The sequence below is a fragment of the Equus przewalskii genome, chromosome 30 (assembly GCF_037783145.1).
Source record: "Equus przewalskii isolate Varuska chromosome 30, EquPr2, whole genome shotgun sequence".
NCBI lineage: Eukaryota > Metazoa > Chordata > Mammalia > Perissodactyla > Equidae > Equus > Equus przewalskii.
The window spans coordinates 10983190-11005355 of NC_091860.1; the positions used below are offsets into that span (position 1 = coordinate 10983190).

Sequence of the window (22166 nt, forward strand, 5' to 3'; positions counted from 1 at the left end):
TCTTCCCCATAATGCTGGAAGTCAAACTCATGACCCTAGGAGTGGAGGTGCATTCAGAGCTACCTCCAGCTGTACTAGTTTTCTGCTCTTATTCAATCCCAGGCAAATGTGAAGGCTTTCTTTAAAAAAAAAAAATAAGCGGCATGACATTTTTAGGGTCTAGACAGCTTTGGTTAGGAAGTGGCTTAAGGGATCTTGTGAAGCTGGAGTATGGGATAAGAAGGTGTGGTGACAACTGAAGTCCACACAGAAAACAGTAATATTAAGAAATGTAAGAAATCGATACATCTACGGCTGCAGAGGAAATGAGAATCTGATGGGAAAGAAGTGGCAGAAGGAGTGCCAGCATTGGTTCTAGGCACAATCCTGATTAGGACCAAAGCAGCGTTCTTTCTGGGCCCTCTCTGGTCCACAGCTTTCATCAGTTGGTCTACCAAAGGACAGCAGTAGAATTAAAAACCGAAACTAAGCACCTGCATCATCCCAGATTCAGGACATTGATCTTCAGCTGACTCATCTCCAAGGTTAGAACTGCAGAGTGTCACAGCACAGGTTGAGTCATCTCCACACTGGCATCCAGAGGGTTTCATATGAGTCTTTGGCATTTTCCTTGGCTCAGTGGGTACTTGGCTTCCCCCAGACAACGGTTTTAGGATGCAGAGAAAGACCATCCCCAAATAGCATCGCATTCTCCTTACTCCTCGAGATGGTGTTGACATAGTTGCAGAGCTGCCTGGGACGAGAGTTTGGATGCTTTGTGGCCAAACCTTATATTCTATCCAGGTGTCCACACTGTACCTGTGAGGATGGGACTGAATGCCCCTGGGTGGCCTCCTCTGGGCTATATCACCATAGCCCAGGCCACCAGGAAGGAGACATGATCTGTTAGAGCCTTGAAAGTTCAGAACATTTGAGCTTGACGGTCAAGGGGGAGCCATTCTCTCCCACTGCCCAGGAAACAGCAGGGCCCGAGTGTGGCTGGGGCAGCAGCACACGCCACAATGACGGCACACGCGTGTCCCACCATCTCGGCCAAAACCGCTTTACAAAAATAGAACTCTTTTGACACATGGTAATGAAAAAACTTTTCCCCTCCTATTTAATCATCAAAGTGTTTCTGGTTTCAGGATTCATTTGAGGGAGATTATCTGATTTATAAATTCATAAATAAGATTGTCTGTCCATTTCATGGTTGGTAATCTGGAAACAATTTTATGATTTAACTAAATTACAGCAACTGGAAACTTATGCAGCCTTCTCCCATGATGAAATGCTATGAAGCATGTTTTAATGTAGCGGGGAAGAAAGAGAAATGCAGTGAAAGAGGAGACATTAAATACGACCCTGTCATTTTATTGCAGAGGCAATTTTGTATGATAATCGTTAGAATATTAAAGATGCTTAAGCTAATTCGTGCCAATATCGTTTGGTTTAAGGTATTATAGGACTGGTATAATTACCGTTGAAAAGATGGTTTAAAAGTGATTTCATAAGCCATTTTATATCATTCCATAAACCATATTTATGTGATTAGTAGGTATGGTTAACTAGTCATTTAGTGCCATAACTCAGCCTGGCTGAATGAATCTTCTTGGGGCCCAAGCATAATATTAATAAAAAATTCTAGTCCAATCCAGGGAAAGTGCTGATCCCAGAATTTGAATTCCTGCTGCTACAACCAGCATTCCTGGGTCTGTCTGTGAAGATGAAGCCAGACCCAGACTGCTCGTGGCCTCCTCTCTCTGTCTTCAGAGTCCAGGGAAGGAAAAAAGTCCGCATTAGCAGGATGTGTTTTAGCCAGTAACTCCATTGACAGAACTTTCCGATGCCAGTTTTCACCTTCAACAGTTTTTGACTGGGGACTTGCCTTTGTACTGACCGAGGCCTCATTAAGCCTGAATTAAGTCCTTACCATTGTATATCTAAGTAAATTAATGGCTATTAAAAAACAAGTCAGTGCCATTAACAAGTACGAGACTGGTAATTCCCCTATAATGAATCCCTAAGGATATGTTTTTAAATATCCAAAAGGAATGCTGAGGAGCTGGCGGAAACCAGCCAGCCGAGCTGTTGTGACTAGCCCCTAGTCAGAGGCATTCACTTTTCTAACCAGTTTCTAACTGTGACATCTAGTGGTGCTGGACAGTCAGTAACAACTATGGTAACCAGGGCTGGCATTCAGAGACTACTTACTAGGTGGCGGATCAACTCACTTCTAGTTCTAATATTTTGTGATCTTTTTTTGGTTCTTGCTCATTGCCTGTCATCTCTCTCCCACCCAGAAAGTGAGACCACAATGAGTCATCAACAAATACCTTTGAGCACTTAATATGTATTAGGAGCTATGCAAGCTGCTGTGGACACAGCAGTGAATAAAGTATCATTGTTCTTAAGCAGCACCTGCCTTTCACAAAATCAGCTTTTTGGGGGAGGGAGAAATCTAAGTGAGCTAAACCCCTTAGTCTTGGCAGTGCCAAAGGCATTTTCCAGAATTGAATAGTGAACATGTTTAAAGCTATGCCCTTGTTTGCTCATGGCTTGATTCTCTGGTATGAGGAAAAAGACCAAAGTAATTGAAGACACTGTTTTCAGATGAGTTCAACAGAACACTGGAATTCAAATGATCTGAATTTGTGGTATAGCTTCAAAAAGGATTCTGAGCAATCAACTTTCTTTTTCTGCCCAATGTTAACCTTTTGATGAAAGAGTTGTATAACTAAAGACATTCTTCCTAAAATTCCCAATGAATTTACCTTCTCATTGAGGCATCTAGATTTACCGAGGAGATACTGATGGAGTTGGTGGTAAGTGCAACGGGGCCACCAATGATACATCCCTCTAAATTTTTCGTGTGCATTAATACCGTCCTGCTACCATCGCATGCCCCTTAGGGTAATGTCCATGTCCTGCACTTTTTCTTGCATTCTCAGTCCTTAGGTGAGGACTGGGCACACAGAGGGTCATGAAGAAATATTATTTATAACCTTGACCTTGAAGACTGCTATTCCTCCCCACCCCCGCCCTCTGCTCATGGAGAAGGAAGACTGGGCATGTTCAATGTTCCCTGTTGCCACTTCAATCCATCATCTGTCAACCTCCCTGCTTCTGAATTCTGAATTACTCATCCATAAATTCCCTATCAGCATCCAGGAAATTCCCTGACATCCTTAGATGACTTCGGTATGGGAAGCTGGCCTCCTGGCTGTCACACCCCAGTCCATCATCTTTTGTAGCTTCAACATCTGTGCTGATAACCTTTTCAAAAGCTGGCATTATAGATCCTCAGTGTCTTCTTCAGACATACTCTGGAGTCTTACTGGGTAGGGTTTTACTGTCTAGATCTGAAACTCCAGAATCCCCTGTAAGTATAGCGGTCTTTGGTTGTCTTCAGTTCCCTTCTTTACACAAACCAGCTCTTTACCTGCCTCCTCACAACCTTCATCTCCAACCATCAATACTGTCTGGAAATTCCTTTTAATTTTCCTCCTCCGCACGTGTGTGGAACCCACACACTCTCTTCACTGTCCTGAGTGGATTCTCTTGCTTCTGGCCTCTTTCTTGGCCTTGCCGTTCCTATGTTGGACTGACTTTGCCTTCTGACTGACTGAGCAGGGGAATACATGAGAAGAATCGGCCCCTTTGTGTCCCTTCTATTTCCTCATATATCACTTCTTTTTGGTGATGCTTCAAGGAGAAGAGTGTGGAATTCTCTCTTCAGGCAACCAGGTTTTCTCCAAATTAGGAACAGACAATGACCAAAGCGAAGGTGTTCATCTGGAATGCTCTCGTTGTACTTACAATCCATGAAGATATACACATTTAATGACACCCATAAAGAAATGGGTAAAAATGGAGCCCCATTTACAAGGATCTGGGGGGAAAAAAAGCTATTTCTAATCTTTCTTCATAAATTCACCAAAGGCATTGAGAGAATGAGAGCTTATGGGATGTGAAGAGAGAATGCTGTGGCAATGATGGTATTCCCTGTAATAAATAGTTCTTCACTTATTAGTGACTAATGCTGGTCCCCTAAATGCCTCAGCTGACATTTGATTACCAACACCTTCAATTCAAATCAACAATCGCTACTGAGTGTGAACGATGAGATAGGACTGGGGGTAAGTGATGCCAAGGTCTTTCTTCTTGACTCCAGACTTCAGATGACCTAGCTTGGGCGGGCACAGCTGGTTGGATTCTGCAGGATGCATGTCTTCTTAGGGATCAAGTGCTCCTGGATGATGAGACACAGCAGTCAGTTGGGAAGAGCAACTCCTCTGAAGAGGAGACTGTGAATGAAGCCAAAAAGAATGGTAGGATTTAGCCAGAGGGGGAAGGGGAAGGAGAGTAGAACAGACTGTTCTAAGGAGAGTTCCAGGCAAGGGCAGAAGCATTAGACTAAATAAAATTTAATGGAAGCAAACACACTGCACCGGGAATTAACGTAGATTTGTGCCCTGACTCCGTCACTTACAGCCATGTGACCATTCTTTCACCCATCAATTCAACAGGCATTATTGAGCACCTACGATATACTCTCGGCACTGGGGATACAGAAGTGAACAAACAGATAAAAACTTTTGTCCATGTGGAGGTTATGTTCTACTGACAATAAACAAAATGAATAACTGATCTCAGACATTAATGATATGAAGGAGAAAAACAAAGCCCAGAGCGGGGATAGAGGGGATTTGACATTTTAGATAGGGACCAGAGAGGACCTCACTGAGAAAGTGACGTTTGAATAAAGACCTAAAGGAAGTGAGGCAGCAAGCCATGAGTATTTTATCCAGGGAAGGAACATTCCAGGCCACGGGAGGAGCAGATGCACACACCCAAGACTGGAACATGCTGGCTGGGAGGAGCAGCTGGGAGGCCAGTGTGCCTGGAGCAGAGTAAGTGAAGGGAGGGTAGTAGGAGATGATGTCAGAAAGGTAGCAGAGGGTCGACCTTGTCAGGGCTTAAAGGGGATCATATAACTTAATCTTCCACACCAGGATACTTTTGAAAGTCAAAGGGAGCTATTGATTATTGCAGAAGAACACAGGGATAAACTGGAACTGTGCCCGTCCAACTGGGAAGTGTGTTCTCCCTACCTGCAGGTCATTTTAAGGACTCTGGCTTTGACTCCGAATGTGATCGGAGCCATCGTGGAGGTCTGAGCCGAGGAGGGATGGGAAAGGACTTGCATTTTAACAGGCTCACTCTGGTTTCTCTGCTGCGAGCAGACAGAAGGTGGGCAGGGACAGGTGGGGAGACCAGGTAGGAGGCCGTCGGAGCAGATCAGGTGAGAGTGGTGGTGGCTTGGAGCAGAGTGGCAGCGAGAGGCCGAGAGCAACAGCTGGAGTCAGGGGAGCTTCAGATACAGATCTGACCGCGTCCTCTGGTTGTCCAAATGTGGAGTATGAGAGACAGCCATCAAGACAACGCCAAGGCCTTTGACCTAGTAATGGATGAATGACATTTTCATCCTTGAGATGGAAAGACAGGAGTTCATTTTTGGATGTCCTGAGTTGGGGTTGAGCAATGGACCTCCAAGGGGAGATCAATCTGCACCCAAAAATCACCGAATGCCCCTGAGCCTCAGTTTCCCCAACCGTCAAACCAGGATAACAACTTCCTTCCCTGTCTCTCAGGGTTGTCATTCTACAGAGACGTAGAAAATGAGGGCAAAGGAGAGAAGGTATGTGCAAGCACATTATAACTGCAAAGCATATGGATGCGCAAGGCTTCCTTGTACCCCTTCAACTTCATTCATTCAGCAAATGTTTTTCTGGCAGCAACTGTGCGCCAGGCACAGTTCCAGGTGCTGGGACTACAGCAGTGAATAAAACCAAGGGCTTGTGGAATTTACATTTTAGAGGGTAAGGATAATGGTACAGCAAACTAAATAAGTAGACAAATATAAGTATATAAGTATATATAAGTATACACATGAACACATATATATTCAGATACATTTCTAAAATTTACTTAATTATACCATTTTGTGTGTGTGTGTGAGTGTGTGTGTGTGTGTAAGTGTTGCAACTTCCAGTACAATGGTGGGAAAAGGGCTCTCTGAGCTGATGGCGTTTGAGTGAAACTCCAATGTTGGCGAGGAGCCAGTCAGGTGGACATGTGCTAGAAGGGTGCATGAAGCTGAGGAAGAGACAATGCAGAGTCCCAACAAATTCAAACACAGGAAACCAGTGCTGGAGGAGTTCTTGCCAGGCAGTGTAAGAGGCTGAATGAACTCTTGGCCCGCAGAGGAAACAGGGCCTCCTCGGGCTCCCACCCTTTGTTAAATAGAGGTGCTCATTCTTTTACACCCAACACTCAACAAACACCATTTCTGAAATCCTGCCACATAGAATTCTAGAATCATATAATTTTCTAGTTGAAGGGAACTTCCTTAGTCCCCACAGCATTCTTTTCTGGTTCCGTGATCTTGACTGAAGCCAAAAAAGGCACGACAGGCCTGGCAGGTCGGGCAAAGCTCAGCCACACCCAGGCCTGTGCTCCAATGTGCACGGTCATTGATTTCCAAGGTTCCAACAGCGTTCTGCCCAGCACAGCAGCTGTCCTTGGCAATGCTCCAGGGAGCCTTTACTCGATTTCACAACTTACTTTCCGGGCAGGCTGTTCTGCCCAGAATACTGTCCCAAGTCAGGCCTGAGGACACACAGTCTCTCAGATCCAAATGGCCAGATCCAACAGCCTTGCTCTTTCTGTAAGGGGCTATGGCTTCATGCTTTTATGTCAAAAAGACTCTTATTGATAGAGAACTCTCCAGTTCACAAAGTGATTTTACACCCATTTTCACTTAAACTGCATACACCTCTTAAGAGGTGGTGGTTACCATCCACTCTGACAGCAAAGGACACTGAAGCTTAGCGAGGCCTAAGGGAGCACACCTACGTCTCCTGCAGACCCTCAGCCCACATGGCTTTGAGTGGCCTCCCATGGTGACTCATGTCTGGGGTGAGGCCCTCCACTTCCCGGTGACGACAGCTTTCACTCCCCAGGGCAAGCCCACACCCTGCTCTAATAAACCACTTACTTTGCATTTTCTTTCTTGTCCCTGAGGGTAATTTTTACTATTCATGCTCTGGAAGTGACATCTCAGTTTTTGCACAGGTACGAACCAGTATGAATAGCCGTTCATTCAGGTTCCGACTACCTGAATGCAGGGCCTGTAATTTACCTTCCAACAAGAGACGGTGTCAGAGGCTACAGAGAGACGGTCTCTTGAGTGGTCCTAAGGGAGCCCTGGAAAGAAGCTCCCCACTCCCATCTGCTTTTGATTTGTAAAATCTTAGGGTGGACTCGAAAGCTGGTGACTTACGAAAAAGAAAGAAGACATTTCCTATACTTGGCCTTTTTTGCGTGCTTCTTTTTAAATTTTGTCTTCTTAGATAACCATGCTTGTTGGAAGACAGAGGGATGCACTATAAAAACAAAAAAATGCTGCGACAGCGCAGTGGTGAAAACACCATTTGACTAGAGAAGGTCCCGTCATTGGAGCTTAGGGAAGTCTCCTGTATGTTTCTCCTGGAAAGTCGGCTATGAAGACAGCGGTCTCTAAGATCCATTTAGCTCTGAAGATGGCCAAGGAGGGAGAGTAGGTATTTACTGGTAATACCAGCCGGCCCTACATGAGTGTTGTGGGCAATACAGACTTTTTCAGACTTGCAATTTTTGAAACTTCAGATTCATGCTTAGACCTGGCTATATACTGGAATTAGTTCATTTATGAAAAATAAAGTCCAAAATCAAATAAGGACAAGTGTACTCTTTGTGCTCTCCACCAGACACAAGGACAGCTAACTACAAAAGATGTTAAAATGAGGCCTGGACATCACGAGAGCCCAGGTTATCCAGCTGCTGGACTGTCAGGCCACTTAGACGAGCCCCATTTTCGGGTTGGGTGGCAGCCACACTGACTCTGCATTGCGTTGATCTGGCCACGTTTCGGGGAGGCCTGCACCTAAGCATTTACTCCTTTTCTCTTTAATGAAGGAGGTTCTAGTCGTCAAGGAAAGGGGATTATCTGAATCTCACAGTATCAAGGTGACTCTGGCTTAGCTTCTGGTTTTAGACCTAAGGCATCTGATTGACAGCACCTCATGAATATTCAAAGGTCATCCAGGGGTGCATTTTAATTTCACCTAATTAGTGACAGATGATGGCTCTCCCTTTTGAGAAATTGGTTTGTTTAAAGCAACACAGACCTCGTGACAGTCATGCTACTGGTATTTTTGATAGAATATCCCTTGTGTAAGACTAGGCCTATCTTCACACATTTGTCAGTTGGTGAAGTATCTTGTTTATCAGTCAGCTCTTGCCTGAACTCAGCAGCTGAAGGAATGACTAGCAAATATACTTAACCATGATGTTATATTCCCACGAATAAAGTAATAATTTAATTTACCAGCACTTATTTGACTTCTAAGACTGGCAAAACATCATATCCAGATGTCATTTTTATAGGCATCAGAATGGTAGAAATATAGCAAATTTTGGATAAAGGTCAGTCTGTCTCTCCAAATGATATCCATTCATTCCCTTAAGTATATCCCTTAAATTCTAGTCCATTTTGACATTCTCATGAAAGCTCCCAGACCAGCATAAGTTCGGAAAAGTTCTGAATTCATAGCAATTACTGTCTGTAATCACTTCTTTAGAATTAATTGTGTACAAGCAGTTCCCAAATTATGATAGGCTTGTAATTGAAAAGTTTACTTGTACTTTCATTGTTTAGAACTTGGAATAAACGGTGGCTGGATTTCCAGCTGGCCCACGGAAGGCTCTTTACCCTATAATGTATTATTAGTCCTATCATTGTTCTCCATTGTTTTTGAGGAAAACGTGCCCTGACTTTCCAGCTGGACTTGGAGATGTCGGGAACACATCTCCCCATGGAGCTCCAGCCTCAGGGAGGGGCACTCTACCCCTTAGGGACTTGGCATGGCCGCCTCCTTTCTCTCTGCTTCACTAGGAGACATTGTCACTCTCAGGGTGACAAGAGGAGCATCACTGGGCATCACCCACAAATGAAATCATATGTTGTGGCTGTTCCTGCAGAACAGTTATTTAGCAGGCATTCGTAGCTCAGAAGCTTCCTGTCCTTAACCGTGGCATAGCTTATACATTTATATTATGCTTTTAATGTTTTGTCATTGTCTTCCCCCTATACATTTGTTGTGCACGGGGACCACGTCTAAGTTTCTTTGTATCCTGCAAAGCAACCAGCCCACAGCTAAGCACGTACGAGGAGCTCAATAAACATTTATTGATTGATAATTAGAGCTACATGGAAAAGCAATTCAGACAACAGCCGAACCAGTCAGGCACTATTAGGCATCAAAACAGATCACTTGGCAGTTTCGACTCTACCTGGTTAGGTGTCTTTCTCCTCAATCATCTAGCTCAGGTGCAATTTTAAAAGGATGCCCTAATCCCAGCTTGTCTTTTTTTTTTTTTTTTTAAACTCTATTCTTTTTTTTTTTTTAAAGATTTTATTTTTTTTTCCCTTTTTCTCCCCAAAGCCCCCCGGTACATAGTTGTGTATTCTTCGTTGTGGGTTCTTCTAGTTGTGGCATGTGGGACGCTGCCTCAGCGTGGTCTGACGAGCAGTGCCATGTCCGCGCCCAGGATTCGAACCAAAGAAACACTGGACCGCCTGCAGCGGAGCGCGCGAACTTAACCACTCGGCCACGGGGCCAGCCCCCCAGCTTGTCTTTTTGCTCCTTGACCCAAGAAGAGGGGCCACCCTGACTGCTCTCCGGAAGTGGACTGAAAAGTGGCTTTGATATTCTAAACATCCTAATTTGGATCATTAAGCCCGGCTGATTCCATTCTCTGTTCACACTGAGTTTTAGTCTCTCCCACACCCCCACCTGCTTTATGTTCTTCCTGGTATTATAGTCAACGATTTGTCTCCTGCTTCTTCAGGCACAGTCCTTTGTCCCAGCCATCTCTGGGCATTAATCGCTCTGTTTAGTAGCATGTAGTAGAGCATGCTTCCTATGTGGCAGACCTGGCACAAGGCACTTAACTGCAATGAGTTGTTCCATCTGGTGAGGCAGACGTTATTATTGTCCCTATTTTACAGACGAGAAAACTGAGGCAGAGAAAGATTCAGCACTTTGCCACAGGTCCCAACTGGTAGCAAGTGTTAGAATCAGGATTTGAACCCAGGTAGTCTGGTTCTGGAGCCCACGTTCCTAACACTGCACATTATTGCCTCTCAATAAATGACTGATCACAGACTGATGAACCGGAGGTACTAACAGCAAATTCTAACGATGATGAAGTTGCGTTATCAAGAGGTCAAGGGCGGAACTGAGGTGATAATTGTCAAGATCCATGTTTTAAGAATGTCACAATTTACATTCCTTGAGCGTGGGGCATTCTTTCATTTCTCTGCTTCATTAAGTAGAAAAAGTCCACATTTCTTTTAGAACAGTGTTTCTCAACCAGGGACGTTTGCCCCTTGGGGGGCATCTGACAACATCTGGAGCTGTTTTTGGTTGTCCTGATTGGGGTAGGGTTAGAGGAGTGTAGTTGGCTCCTGGCGCCTAGTGGGGTAGAGGCTGGAGATGCCACTAAATATCCTACAATGCACAGGAGAGCACTCCCCCTACAAGAAATTATTGGGCCCAAAATATCAATAGTGAAGAAATTAAGAAACCTTGCTCTAGAAAGATCCCAAGTCCAACTACTTAGGAGATCTCTGATGTAGCTCACTTTTGACTACACATGCAGAAAAAGGAGAAAAATTAATCCTTCTATTTTAATCATTCAGACTCACCTCTCTGGCAGGATAAAGCATAGTTTAGACAATCTTCAATGGTCTGCCAGCCACTGTGAACATTTTTAAAGGACATAAATCTGAATTTCAACTTTCACTCAATCAACTGTTAAACCCAGGATGTATTTCCCCTCTGGAAGCTACCAACACAATAACACGTAATCCTCATAAAATGAGAAAGTGATGTCAAATGATTAAGAACAGACACAAGCTACCAGTTACTATGCAGGCTTCCTCCTGTACACAGAAGTTTTCTTTCTCTTTCTTTCTGATTGGCCCAAGGCAAGGATTCTTCCTCTAAGTCTGTGATGCCTTAGAAATCACAGTGAGATCTCATGTGGCTTCTCTTTCTCCAGATATATATGCCCAGAAAGGGCAAGAACTGGCTCCCCAGTGGATTCTTGACTAGTGTGTTGAATTTAGCTACCGTAGGTGCAGAATAGTGTAAAAATACGATCTCAATTCATTTACCATGTCTTGCAAATATTACATTTGGAAGAATCTGTTATATATTTGGAAGGAGAGCTATTAGACACTTGGCAATGAGTACCCTTGAATTTTGAAAGTTATTTCAGTAAAGATATTTTACATTATATGATCCAAACTCTAAACAGGAAAAAGCAAAACATAAATGTCCTAGAATTTTACAATTCTTAAGGGCTGTTTTATGCTCCATGCATAGATAGAGTGATGCTGTTTAATGAAGTAATTTTATAACCCAGGGAAGAAGGAACCTCATGCACTAAGTCATCTGTCACACAACGTCTCCCTTGGCAGTCCTTCACAGTCACATGGATCCATTCTTTTCTTGGAGTCCCAGCTGAAGGGAAGTCATCTGGGTAAAGCCACCTCGTCACTCAAGATCATTTTCTTTCTAGAAGTTCAGACAGGAGAATTGCTATCCTGAAAGTCAACATCTGTTGCTCTAGCCCAAGTCCATGGCCACCTTGGGTAGACAGCTCTACCATCACACATGTTCTACCATATACATCATCTTTTCCAGATCGTCTATATACAATTTGTCATCACTAGATGCTTTGTGGAAGCGTCTTTATAGGAAAATAGAGGTCAAATTCTTTAGATTAAGGTACATGGCTAAATAAAAGAATCAAGATGAAATTACCTCATCTTTAACTCTTCAAGTCAATAGAGCTTTTATAAAATCATGTTCCCTCAACAAAAAAAAGCTACCGTTGGAAGTTTCCTAAGTACAGATGGGAAAGGAAGAATTTTGCTCTCTGATTTTGCACATCTTGCAATTATTTGGACTATTTCATAGACGTGCCCTTCTGAACAGCACATGAATCCAGCAGTGCCCATAAGAAAGTATCACTATGGATTTCTCAGTCTCCCTCCTGTGTTCCTGTAGCTTCACAGCTCAGATGTAAAATTCCACTTGAGCGTTTCATATAAAAAGCACTCTCAGATTTGCTTTTTAATATTATAAAATTGCCACAGAAATTGGTTTAGCACTTTATAGGGCCCTGTACTCACGAAGTTAGACTTTTAGGAGTTGAAGACTCTTTGAAAACACTTACATGGATCAAATATTTCTAAAATAACATCATGGTATAGGTGAGGCAATGCACTATAATCTTGTGCTTCAATAATTGTTTCTGGAATTCTCATTTTAAAAGATTTTGTCCGACAGTCTTCACTCATTTTTTGAAAATAAAATCTACCAAGAATGTTCTCTTATTTCTTTCCCTATTTCTGCATAATTGTGCTAATATACTAGCTAAGGCAGTTATATTTTAAACGACATGTATATATTTAGCAGCATAATTATGCAAATTCTACCATGTTTAAGATCGTAAACATCTCCAGGGGCAGTTACTTTGCATCCAGTCCTGAAACAATTTTTTAAGAATTTTGGTTGAAATGCTCAGAATTCACTCCTGAATTTACTTCTCTGCTGGGTGGTATGGCTCATGGTTCTCACTCATCAGGCAGAATATTGCACACTGGTAAAAAGTATGGATTCCTTAAGGGACCTGGACATTCTCTGTTACTTACTGGCTTTGTGACCTTGGGCAAGTTACTTAACCTCTCTGAGCTACATTTCTGCATCTGTAAAATGAGGATGATGATAGAACATAACTCACTGGGTCATCATGAGGATCATATCACATGATGGATGAAAACTACTTAACACAGTGTTTAGCTCATGAAAAGGTTCTCAATAAATGATAGCTACCATCAACCTTCTTCTTCTTCTTCTAATATTCCCCAGCAGTACCCAGGCAGCATGGCACTTGCTCGTTTGTCCTACATTCTTATCTATCTAGGTAACAATGAGGTGATGGATGGCAGGGCTGATAACCACACTTCCAGACTCAAGTTCTTTTTATTAGAGAATCATTCTATACACACATTTGTCACGTGCCTGGGTTGAGTTAGTGGGGATGTTTAGGTCTTTCAGGAACAGCAACTCTAAATGTAGAGAGGTGTGTGCGTGCGTGTGTGTGTGTGTGTGTGTAGGGCTACAGAAGAAGGGAAATCGAGCCAGCATTGCACTCCAATTCCACCCTCTGGAGATAAGCTGATTAAAAGGTGAGGAATCACCTGGGCAAGACGTGAGAGATAAAATTCTTCCTCTGCTATTTCACATTACGGGACATGAAAATATGTGAACATGTAAAATTACATTCATAATTACAATCATATGTCAGAATACGGTAGTGATAATGACAGTATATTTTAGGTGAACATGAACCTTTTTAGTCAATTTTTTTAATACTAGAAATGAGATAATTTGGATTTCCTAAAAAGGATTCTTAATATGCAAAACAGAAATCCATAGAATTTTCTGAGCTTCAGTAAAATGGAAATCTCTGAGGGCGGCAAATCCTTTTCAAAAAGGAAATGGAAGCCTCGAAAGAACAGTGATGCTATTTAAAGCTAAAATTCTTCAAGACTTTAATCAGAGAGTGATATCTAGAAGATTCCACTTGCAAGCAGAGGGTTCCTTCATTTTGTTTTCTCCCATAACCAGATCCCATGAAAAGCTGGGTTTAATGATGTTCATTAAGTTACATATGTGTGGCAACTGCACATACGACCCTGAGCTAGATGCTGGGGAAGAAGTCAGACACCATCACTGGCCAAGACGTGCCTAGAAACCAGCAGAGTGGAAATGGCTTCATATGACCCAGGGCAGAATCAAGCTCTCAATCCTCTTCTACCTACAAGGTGGGTCAGCGTGGGGGTGGGTGGGGACAGTGGGGAGGATGGATTCTGGCCGTCAACATCATATCCTAGAGATGGATAGTTTTTATTGTTTCCTGGACCAAATCCTCATGGCTCTAAGACATTAGTGACACACTAACCCTCTCAGTGACACACATTCCCCGACCAGCCCCTCACAGCCCACGACAGCAGACGTGTTACCCTTTCTTTGAAGCACAGGGCACAAGCTTCCAAGCCTTAAGGCGGGTGTTGGTAGATTTCCCTCTAGCTGTGACACTAGTCTGTTCCAAGGAGCCTCAGTGTTTATCCCACACCCCTCAGCTGTCTGTGCTCATGAGAAGCGTCTTTCTTTGAGTCTTAGAATTTCCCTCTAAGGCCTTTGGAAAGAAGAGAATGAATACCAGTTTCCAATCCATTTCTCGGTCCTACATCATCAAGCCAGTCACCGTTGCTGTTTTTTTAGCTGTGTGAACGGGTTAGAATTCATTGTTGCATCACTGACCCCAAACTTCCATGTTCATTCTCTTTCCATCCTCCTGGAATCTTTTTGCTGTTGACTGAACAGATAAGGAGAGATGGCCCTTTCACGATAAAATCCTGCTCATGAAAACAAGGCTTTCTGATTTGTGTGGAAAAAAGTAAGACAGATGATTCACATTCTGGCCACAATTTTGGCCTTTTTAAAATAAAGTTATGATTACAGTAAGGGATATTATCATTTTTGGTGAGAAGCAGGAGACAGTGGTTCTAACAAGGTGCTTAAAAACTGAATATCTGAATCTTATGTTTCACATGCCTTCTGAATTCATATATGACAACAGGTAAAATTCTTAACCTCTTTTGGACTCAATTTCTTTGACTAGATTTTTATGGTTATAATTATTATGTTGACTTCTTTCAACCAGTTCAGGCAAGAGAAATCCCGTTTATCAAAATTAGCTTTTCTATTATTAAAGGAACTTTGGAGGTTGTTTTTTAAAATATCGGCACCTGAGCTAACAACTGTTGCCAATCTTCTTTTTCTTCTTCTTCTCCCCAAAGCCCCCGAGTGCATAGTTGTGTATTCTAGTTGTAGGTCCTCCTGGTTGTGGCATGTGGGACGCTGCCCCAGCATGGGGTGATGAGTGGTGCCATGTCGGATTCGAACCGCCGAAACCCCTGGCTGCTGAAGTGGAGTGCGCACACTTAACCACTCGGCCACAGGGCTGGCCCCTGGAGAGTTTTTAAGACACAGTAGGAAGGTTGTGGGCTGGTAAATTATAAATTATAAAAACATGCATATTAAAAAAGAAATTTAAATATTGAGAGTGTCTCATTCACTAAAAAATTTTTGCTGGTCACAGAACCACTCCTGAATGAGTATTAAAACCGTCCTATCTTTACGCAAATTCGCGTTTTTTATCACCCTAGATGACAAGACAGTGACACATTCTTGCCATTTTCCAAAACCAGATGAGAAAACACGATTGTACTCCACAAGGAAAAACACAAATTGCCATTTCAAACAGTTAAAACTTGAACCACTCACTCCTTATTTTCAATGGCAGATCAATAATTATAAGCTCTCTCTTTTTTTTAAGGTATGCTTTTTTTTGTTGAGGAAGAATGACTCCAAGCTAACATTTGTTGCCAATCTTCCTCTTTTTTTTTTTTTTCTCCCCAAAGCCCCAGTACGTAGTTGTATATCCTAGTTGTAGGTCATTCTAGTTCCTCTATGTGGGACACCTGTCTCAGCATGGCATGATGAGTGGTGCCACGTGCACGCCTAGGATCTGAACTGGTAAAACCCAGGCCGCCGAATCGGAGTGCACAAACTTAACCACTTGGCCACGGGCCGGCCCCTACTATAAGCTCTTGATCCATCTGTCAGAATGGTTTCTGCTAATCAGAATTTTCTTCTGAATTATTCAGATTTATATCAACGATGATGCTGTTAGAGGCATGCTCCGGAGGCACACCCTGACCACTTTTGCTGGTGTGTCTGCCCTCCCTTAGCACAGCTATTGGTCTGCCTCACTTGACCACCACCAATTTCGAGACTCTCTGAGGACAAGGATGACCTTTGATCCTACTCTATGCCCTCAGCAGCACCCACTGGGCACACTGCACAAAGCTGGTGCTCAGCTGACATCTCTTCTCTTGGTCTGACCTCTGAAGAGCAGCCCTTGACGACACACAGGCACAGATCAGCCCCGGCCACCCTGCCCACCTTACCTGGTCTCTCTGTCTTTGGGGATTGTGGCGGTGCTGTAAGCAAACACCTGCTTCTCAACGAGAGGAGGGCCGAGGTCCACAATGCCAGATAATCCCGGGGTGGTCCGTGGCTTTTCAATATACACCAAGGTGCCTGGCTCCTTCTTGAAGGCCTGGCGGCTTGGCGAGACCCGGTCTGGCTGCATGGTGAGAGGGGGCCCATGGGCGTTATGGTGAGCATGCATATCTACCATCCTCAGGTCACTGACTCGGTGGGGAGAGGATGGGGGCGTTTTGGAGCCCAGAGTAGGCAAGTGGCTATCTGGATATTTCCTTGATTTCTGTCTGTACAGTGACTGCTCCATCTGCATTTCTGCTTGCAAGGTAGGGTTGCAGTACGCACTCGCTGACCGAATAGCTGTGCGGTGATATGCGATGATGTGATCAGGGACATCCAGCGGGTGCCCGCCGTGGGAAGAGGCGATGCTCATCCGCCCCTCATGATAAAGGTAAGGTTCAGGGTAGAAGCCCTCATTTCGGTACATTGCAATGTTCTTGCCGCTCATGTCTTCATCTGGCTTTACATCTCTTCTTTCCAAAATGGCGCTTGGGCTGGGTGAGATGGATCTGGAGACTGGCAGGCTGGAGAGTCTGTCCCTGGGGATGGTGGCATTGCCAGGAACAACCATTGGGCGAGAGCCCCCATAAGGAATTCTGGATGGGGAAGGAGGCATGGAATGGGGCACAGGAGTGGACGGTGGAGAATTTGGGATGGCATGGGGTGGATGAGCTGTGGATCCAGGTCGAGAGACACCAGGGCCATCTCCTCTTGCATAAACAATTTCTCTCTGCATCTGAAAATAAAACAGTAATTAGAAAATTTACTTTGATATTCATGTTTTTAGAGAAGTCTCAATGTGACAGTGGCTTCCCTGATGTGGAGGCTGAGTAATGGCCCCTGAAAGATGTCTGCACCCTAAACTGTGGAACCTGTTAACTATGTTCCCTTTTATGGCAAAAAGGACTTTGCACGTGTCCCCTCTTAAGGATGTTGAGATGAGGAGGTTATCTTGGATTGGGCTCTAATGCAATCACAAGGGTCCTTATATGTGAAAGAGGGTTGCAGGAGGGTCAGAGTCAGGGAAGGAGATGTGATGACAGAAGAAGGTCAGAGAGAGAGAGACTGGAAGATGCTACACTGCTGACTCTGAAGATGGAGGAGGGAAGCATGAGCCAAGGAATGCAGACAGCTTCCAGAAGCTGGAAAGGGCAAGGAAATGCGTTCTCCCCTAGAGCCTCTCCAGTGGGACTGTGGCACTGCCAATACCTTGATACTGGCCTGTGAAACCCAGTCTGGACTTCTGATCTTCAGGACTGTAGGATCATGACTTGGTGGTGTTTTAAGCCAAGTTTGTGGTAATTTGTTACACCAAACGCAGGAAATGAATATACCTGATAGAGACCTCAACATTGTGGAGTCTCCCAAGCCTACTCTTCAAGTTCTATTTGTGTTATCACAGGAGGCCACATTCCCATCGGACTTTTGGGAGATGTGACGACAAGGAGGGCATAATGGTTGGGGGGTGGGTGAGGTAGGGGCTCAAATGAAGAGACAGGAGGTGGGCTCAAATGGACCAGAACCAAGATGAGCAGCTGAGAGAACCACAGTGTGGGTGATGGGGGAAGAGAGAAGAAAAAGCTGATGCAACAGGAAAAGGTTGAAAATGAAACAGAGCCCAATGGCCTGAAAACGTACTGATTCCTTACCCTATAAATTTATTCATTTAGTAAACAGTATTTACGCAGCACTTGCTAAGAACCAGGCATTATTCTAGGATACAGCTCTAAACAAGCCACCGGAGTCTCTGCCCTCGAGAAGGTACATCTCTTAGATGAGAATCAGGGGAAGAACCGGCAGGACTCCCACAGCTTCCTTATCTTGTTTCTGGAACCATCCAGCAGCGCAGAATCCCTGACCCAGGAGTTTTACATATTATGATGGATTTTATAATGGAAATGAGCAATAAAAAATGCAAGCAAAGTGGAAATATATAGCAACCAAAAGGAACCCTTTGAGGGTACATTACCTGAGCATCATTGAATTGGCTCCTCAGCCCCTTTAGGGAGCTGTTTCTGGAGACCCCAGAGTATGCAGTCCCCTCACTCGCAATCACAATTTTATCTCCACTACCCCCACCTCCCCAACATCCACACACACTCCCACCACATAGGCTAGTCTATTCCCCCCTCTAAACTGAACTTGGGATATCTTCAAGCTGTCCTCACCCCTGGGACTCTCTCCCCATTTCCTAGCCCTTGTGGATCCAAAGTGAGGCCGAGCTCGAGGCTGGGATCCAGGTGCGTCTGCTCCACATGGCCCAGCCCTGACACTCCAGCCCATGCACTCCTCTCTCTGCTCACTCACTTGACACCCTCATGAGTCAGGTGCCCAGGGCCTTAGACCTGATCATCTAAGGGCATTCCCAAGGTCACTGTGTGATAATATACCCAATTCTCATTCCAGAATGGCTGGAGCAACCGCGTTTCAGAAGGTTTGCAGCAGATCAACATGGATCCTCTATAAATACCGCTCCCACTCTGTCTTCCACAAGGCAGGGCACAATGAAAGGAAAGATCTGGCTGAGTGGTAAACAATGCAGAGCCTCCCAGGTCATACCCAGCTCACAAAAGACAAGAGGGACTGTCCCAGTGCATAGCTGGCCAAATGCCCCACACAATCAGACCACACAATGCAGTAATCAACCCAAATGAACATAAAGATAAATTCATCATATCTATTCAAAGATGCCACTGTGTATAAAGTACACCGCAGTGCTCAAGGGGGATCAGGTGCAAACGAATGGTAGGTACTACTGTCATTGTTATTAATTCCAAAAACGTAAAAAAGGGTTTCAAAGGTCTAGAAACCTCTTAGGATGAACAATGATCCTGACAAGGTTAGTCACCACTCCCTGTTCTTTTCCCTCCTTATCTGGCTTCAGATTACATCTTGATTTGGGGATCCTGATCCCAATTAACACCCCCTTTTTCTGGCAAGAGAATTAAAAGAGATGTCAAGATTCTAAGGAGTAGAGAACTGTTTAGAAGGATAAAGAATATTAACGAAATGAAAATGCAAAATTAATTTTAATCAACAAAAAGTTGAGTAAATTTCTTTTAAAACAACAGACATGCCTGTATAAGTATTTTAAAAATATAGCTAGTGATATGAAAAGAAAGGGTTAGGATACATTATACAACTAACTTTTAAAATGAAACACACAAAAAAATTTCATTAGACTTTCTTGGTGTAAATGAATTCAGAAAGAAATGTAACAATTAATTAACAATAATTCTGATATGCTGTCTATTCATATGGGGAATGGAGGTGACAGCCAAAATATTTAACATCTAGTAACCAGTATCACAAGAGTACCAACCTATCAGAATGGGACCTCAGCCAACAAGGATGGATCCCAGCCATAAGCGATCAGCATCGTGTACCTAATGGTAATGCTGTATATCAGCCCTGCCTTGTCCACTTCAAAATAATCTTGCCATCATTCAACAGGGTCACTGAAAGAATCATTGTCCTCCTGAGTTACCCACAGTGGAGGTGAATACAAGCATTCAGCAGTGACAGAACGGGTAATCTAAGGTTGAATGTCTCCGTCAGTATGGGTGATTTAGAGGTTGGAAGCTTTTGGCAGAATTCTTACATTGGCTTGCCAAGCTATCGACTGACTCTCCAAGACTGAGTTTTAAAAAGAACCCTGATAATTCCATCTTCAGCTTTACATAGAGCCCAAGAAGAGAATGACATGATGTTCCCATTATACAGTGGGAAAATGTTTTAAACCTACAACTAGAATGAACTCTTAAAGTGAGATAAGTTGGATTCACACACTAAAGGATATGGATCAACCAAAGACAATTCACTCTTGGGATGAGGTGGAAGGTATGCTGGGGTGCCAAGAGAGAATCTTTTCCAAGTCTTCAGCGAGACCTCCCAAGGAAGCAGCTTGCTACTGCAGCACAAGGAGATGTTATGTACTCCGAGAGGTACTCATGGTCTGATTGACTGAACCCAAATGATGACTAAGATTCGATAATTCATAGTTTTAAAAAATCCAAGCCTTTAGTGTTCTTTCCATGGAGATATTTTCCTAGAATCAGGCACCTACACAGTTTTGTTTTGATTTTAACTATTTTTTGATGAATAAGCAAAGAAATGGCATTAAACACATACTGGATTTTTCTTGCATTAGCACTCAAAGTCAGACCATTTAAGAGAAAACTATATTAAACTTTAAAGGTAAAATAAATAAGCAAAACACATACATACAGTTGCTATTCAGCTTAATATATCTAAGTCCCTTATTCTCCCACCAACCTCTCTGATGCCACTAATCTTCTCTATTATCTCGTTTCTCTTAGGAAGTTAAAAGTATCTGGATATGTTATATCATCGACACTTTTGCCCCAGAAGATTTCAACACAAATGTCTTTATGTGAGCTTTAACAAACTTCATTTTACAGCAAGAAAAGACCTAAACACAAAAATAAAGGTTCTTTTAACACCCTACCAGAATACAACATGGTGATTTATTGGCCTGCACCTCGGCCTAGACAAAGAAAATGTTCATTTATCTGCACCGTATCTATTGGCAATGAGTCAACAGGGCTATTCTCCACCGCTCATCTACTTGGTTGGGTATCGTCTCTCCCACTTTCCATTTCTGCCCAAACCAGTGCTGTCTCTTGGTTGAGTCCTTCCAGTTCTTGTGAACGGCGAAGTTTCTTCCAGAGCCTGAGTACCATGGCCCCAGCTGAGAGGCTGCTGTCTCTGGCCACAGCACATAGTTCAGTAAGCTGCTTAGCTTGTACTTCCCAAAGACCAGAAAAAATCTGGGGTAGTTTCAAATGAATTACTTAAAGTTTGAGTTAGGAATCCTAACATATATATCTATATTTCAGTTCCCCCAAACACTGTAAGTTAAACCAAATAATACTCATTTAGAAGCTTCTTGAATATAAGAGGGGGAAAAAAATCTTAAAACTGTTTCTGGAAAAAATCTAGCACGAAAAATGTTTCTTTCAAATCATTTTGGGAAACTCTCTCGTGTAATCACGTCCTTTTGTGGAGCATTTAAAATATATATGTATTCTTTGTGGAAAGGGAGTATTACGTACAGTTGATTGTATTTCAAACCCCACCCTTCCGAGTCTAGAATTTGTAAACATACCACTCAATCAGACCACACAATGAAGTAATCGGACAAAACTGAAAAGGATTCTTATGAGGTTCTTTCGTCCTCAAAGAATTAAAGCCACTTACTTTTTCTCAAGGAAATCACCTGTATAACTAATTCCGTGAAAAAGAACATTGGCTCAGTTCCCAATTACGCGACTCCTTTGTTTGCTGGCTCCATCTAAATCCTCAGTTCCACTCTTGGATATTTTACACAGCTTTCTCTTCAGAGAAGAAATGACAAAGGACACAGATCCTAAAATGTTCCCCAGCTTGAGTGTTCTCAACCAGTAAAGACCATTTTGTTTTACCCAGTCTTCTGAGCAAAGCTGCCACGGGCATGGATAAAAAGTAGTCCTCCCCATGATAAGCCAATTTCTCCTCCCCTTGGAAATTAGTCACTGAATAACCTCAGCCCACATCCAACCACAGGCTACTCAGGGTGACTCAGTCCTTTAACAATTGCTTACACGGAAAACACACACCAATGAACGAACTCTGAGAGGCCAAGGTAAATGGGTTAACAATGAAAGAAACAGGACAAAATAAATTTTACTAAAGCAAACAGGATCACTGTAACAAACCAACAACCAGCCACCAACGAAACTATCGGGAAACCCAACATGTTAATTACCCCCCGGAACCAACTCTCAGATCAGTGTTCTGTGGAGGAAGGGTGCTCGCTGCTGGAAAACCTAGACGGACCAGCCCCCAACACCCACTCTGCTGCCAGACTTTGCA

At 43.4% G+C, this 22166-nt stretch overlaps 1 protein-coding gene and 1 long non-coding RNA gene across 52 annotated transcripts in view; one reads left to right on the forward strand and one right to left on the reverse strand.

The window, feature by feature from the left end:
- Window positions 1–22166, reverse strand: part of KIAA1217 (KIAA1217 ortholog) — a 705985-nt gene that overhangs the window by 49012 nt on the left and 634807 nt on the right. For 44 of the 50 annotated variants that reach the window (XM_070601047.1, XM_070601015.1, XM_070601011.1 and 41 more), the window contains one exon: window positions 16196–17028. In XM_070601047.1, coding sequence (XP_070457148.1) covers window positions 16196–17028 — 833 coding nt within the window. Of the gene's footprint in view, window positions 1–16195; window positions 17029–21512; window positions 21833–22166 lie in introns of those variants that run through there. The other 6 variants (XM_070601038.1, XM_070601037.1, XM_070601031.1 and 3 more) reach the window with 2 other exon arrangements.
- Window positions 14497–20759, forward strand: LOC103566093 (uncharacterized). 2 transcript variants are annotated; one of them, XR_548417.2, is made up of 4 exons: window positions 14497–14619; window positions 16559–16683; window positions 18699–19037; window positions 20612–20759. It is a non-coding gene; the product is annotated as an uncharacterized lncRNA (long non-coding RNA). The 2 variants fall into 2 exon arrangements; XR_011534988.1 differs by lacking the exon at window positions 18699–19037 and having other exon boundaries at window positions 14504–14619.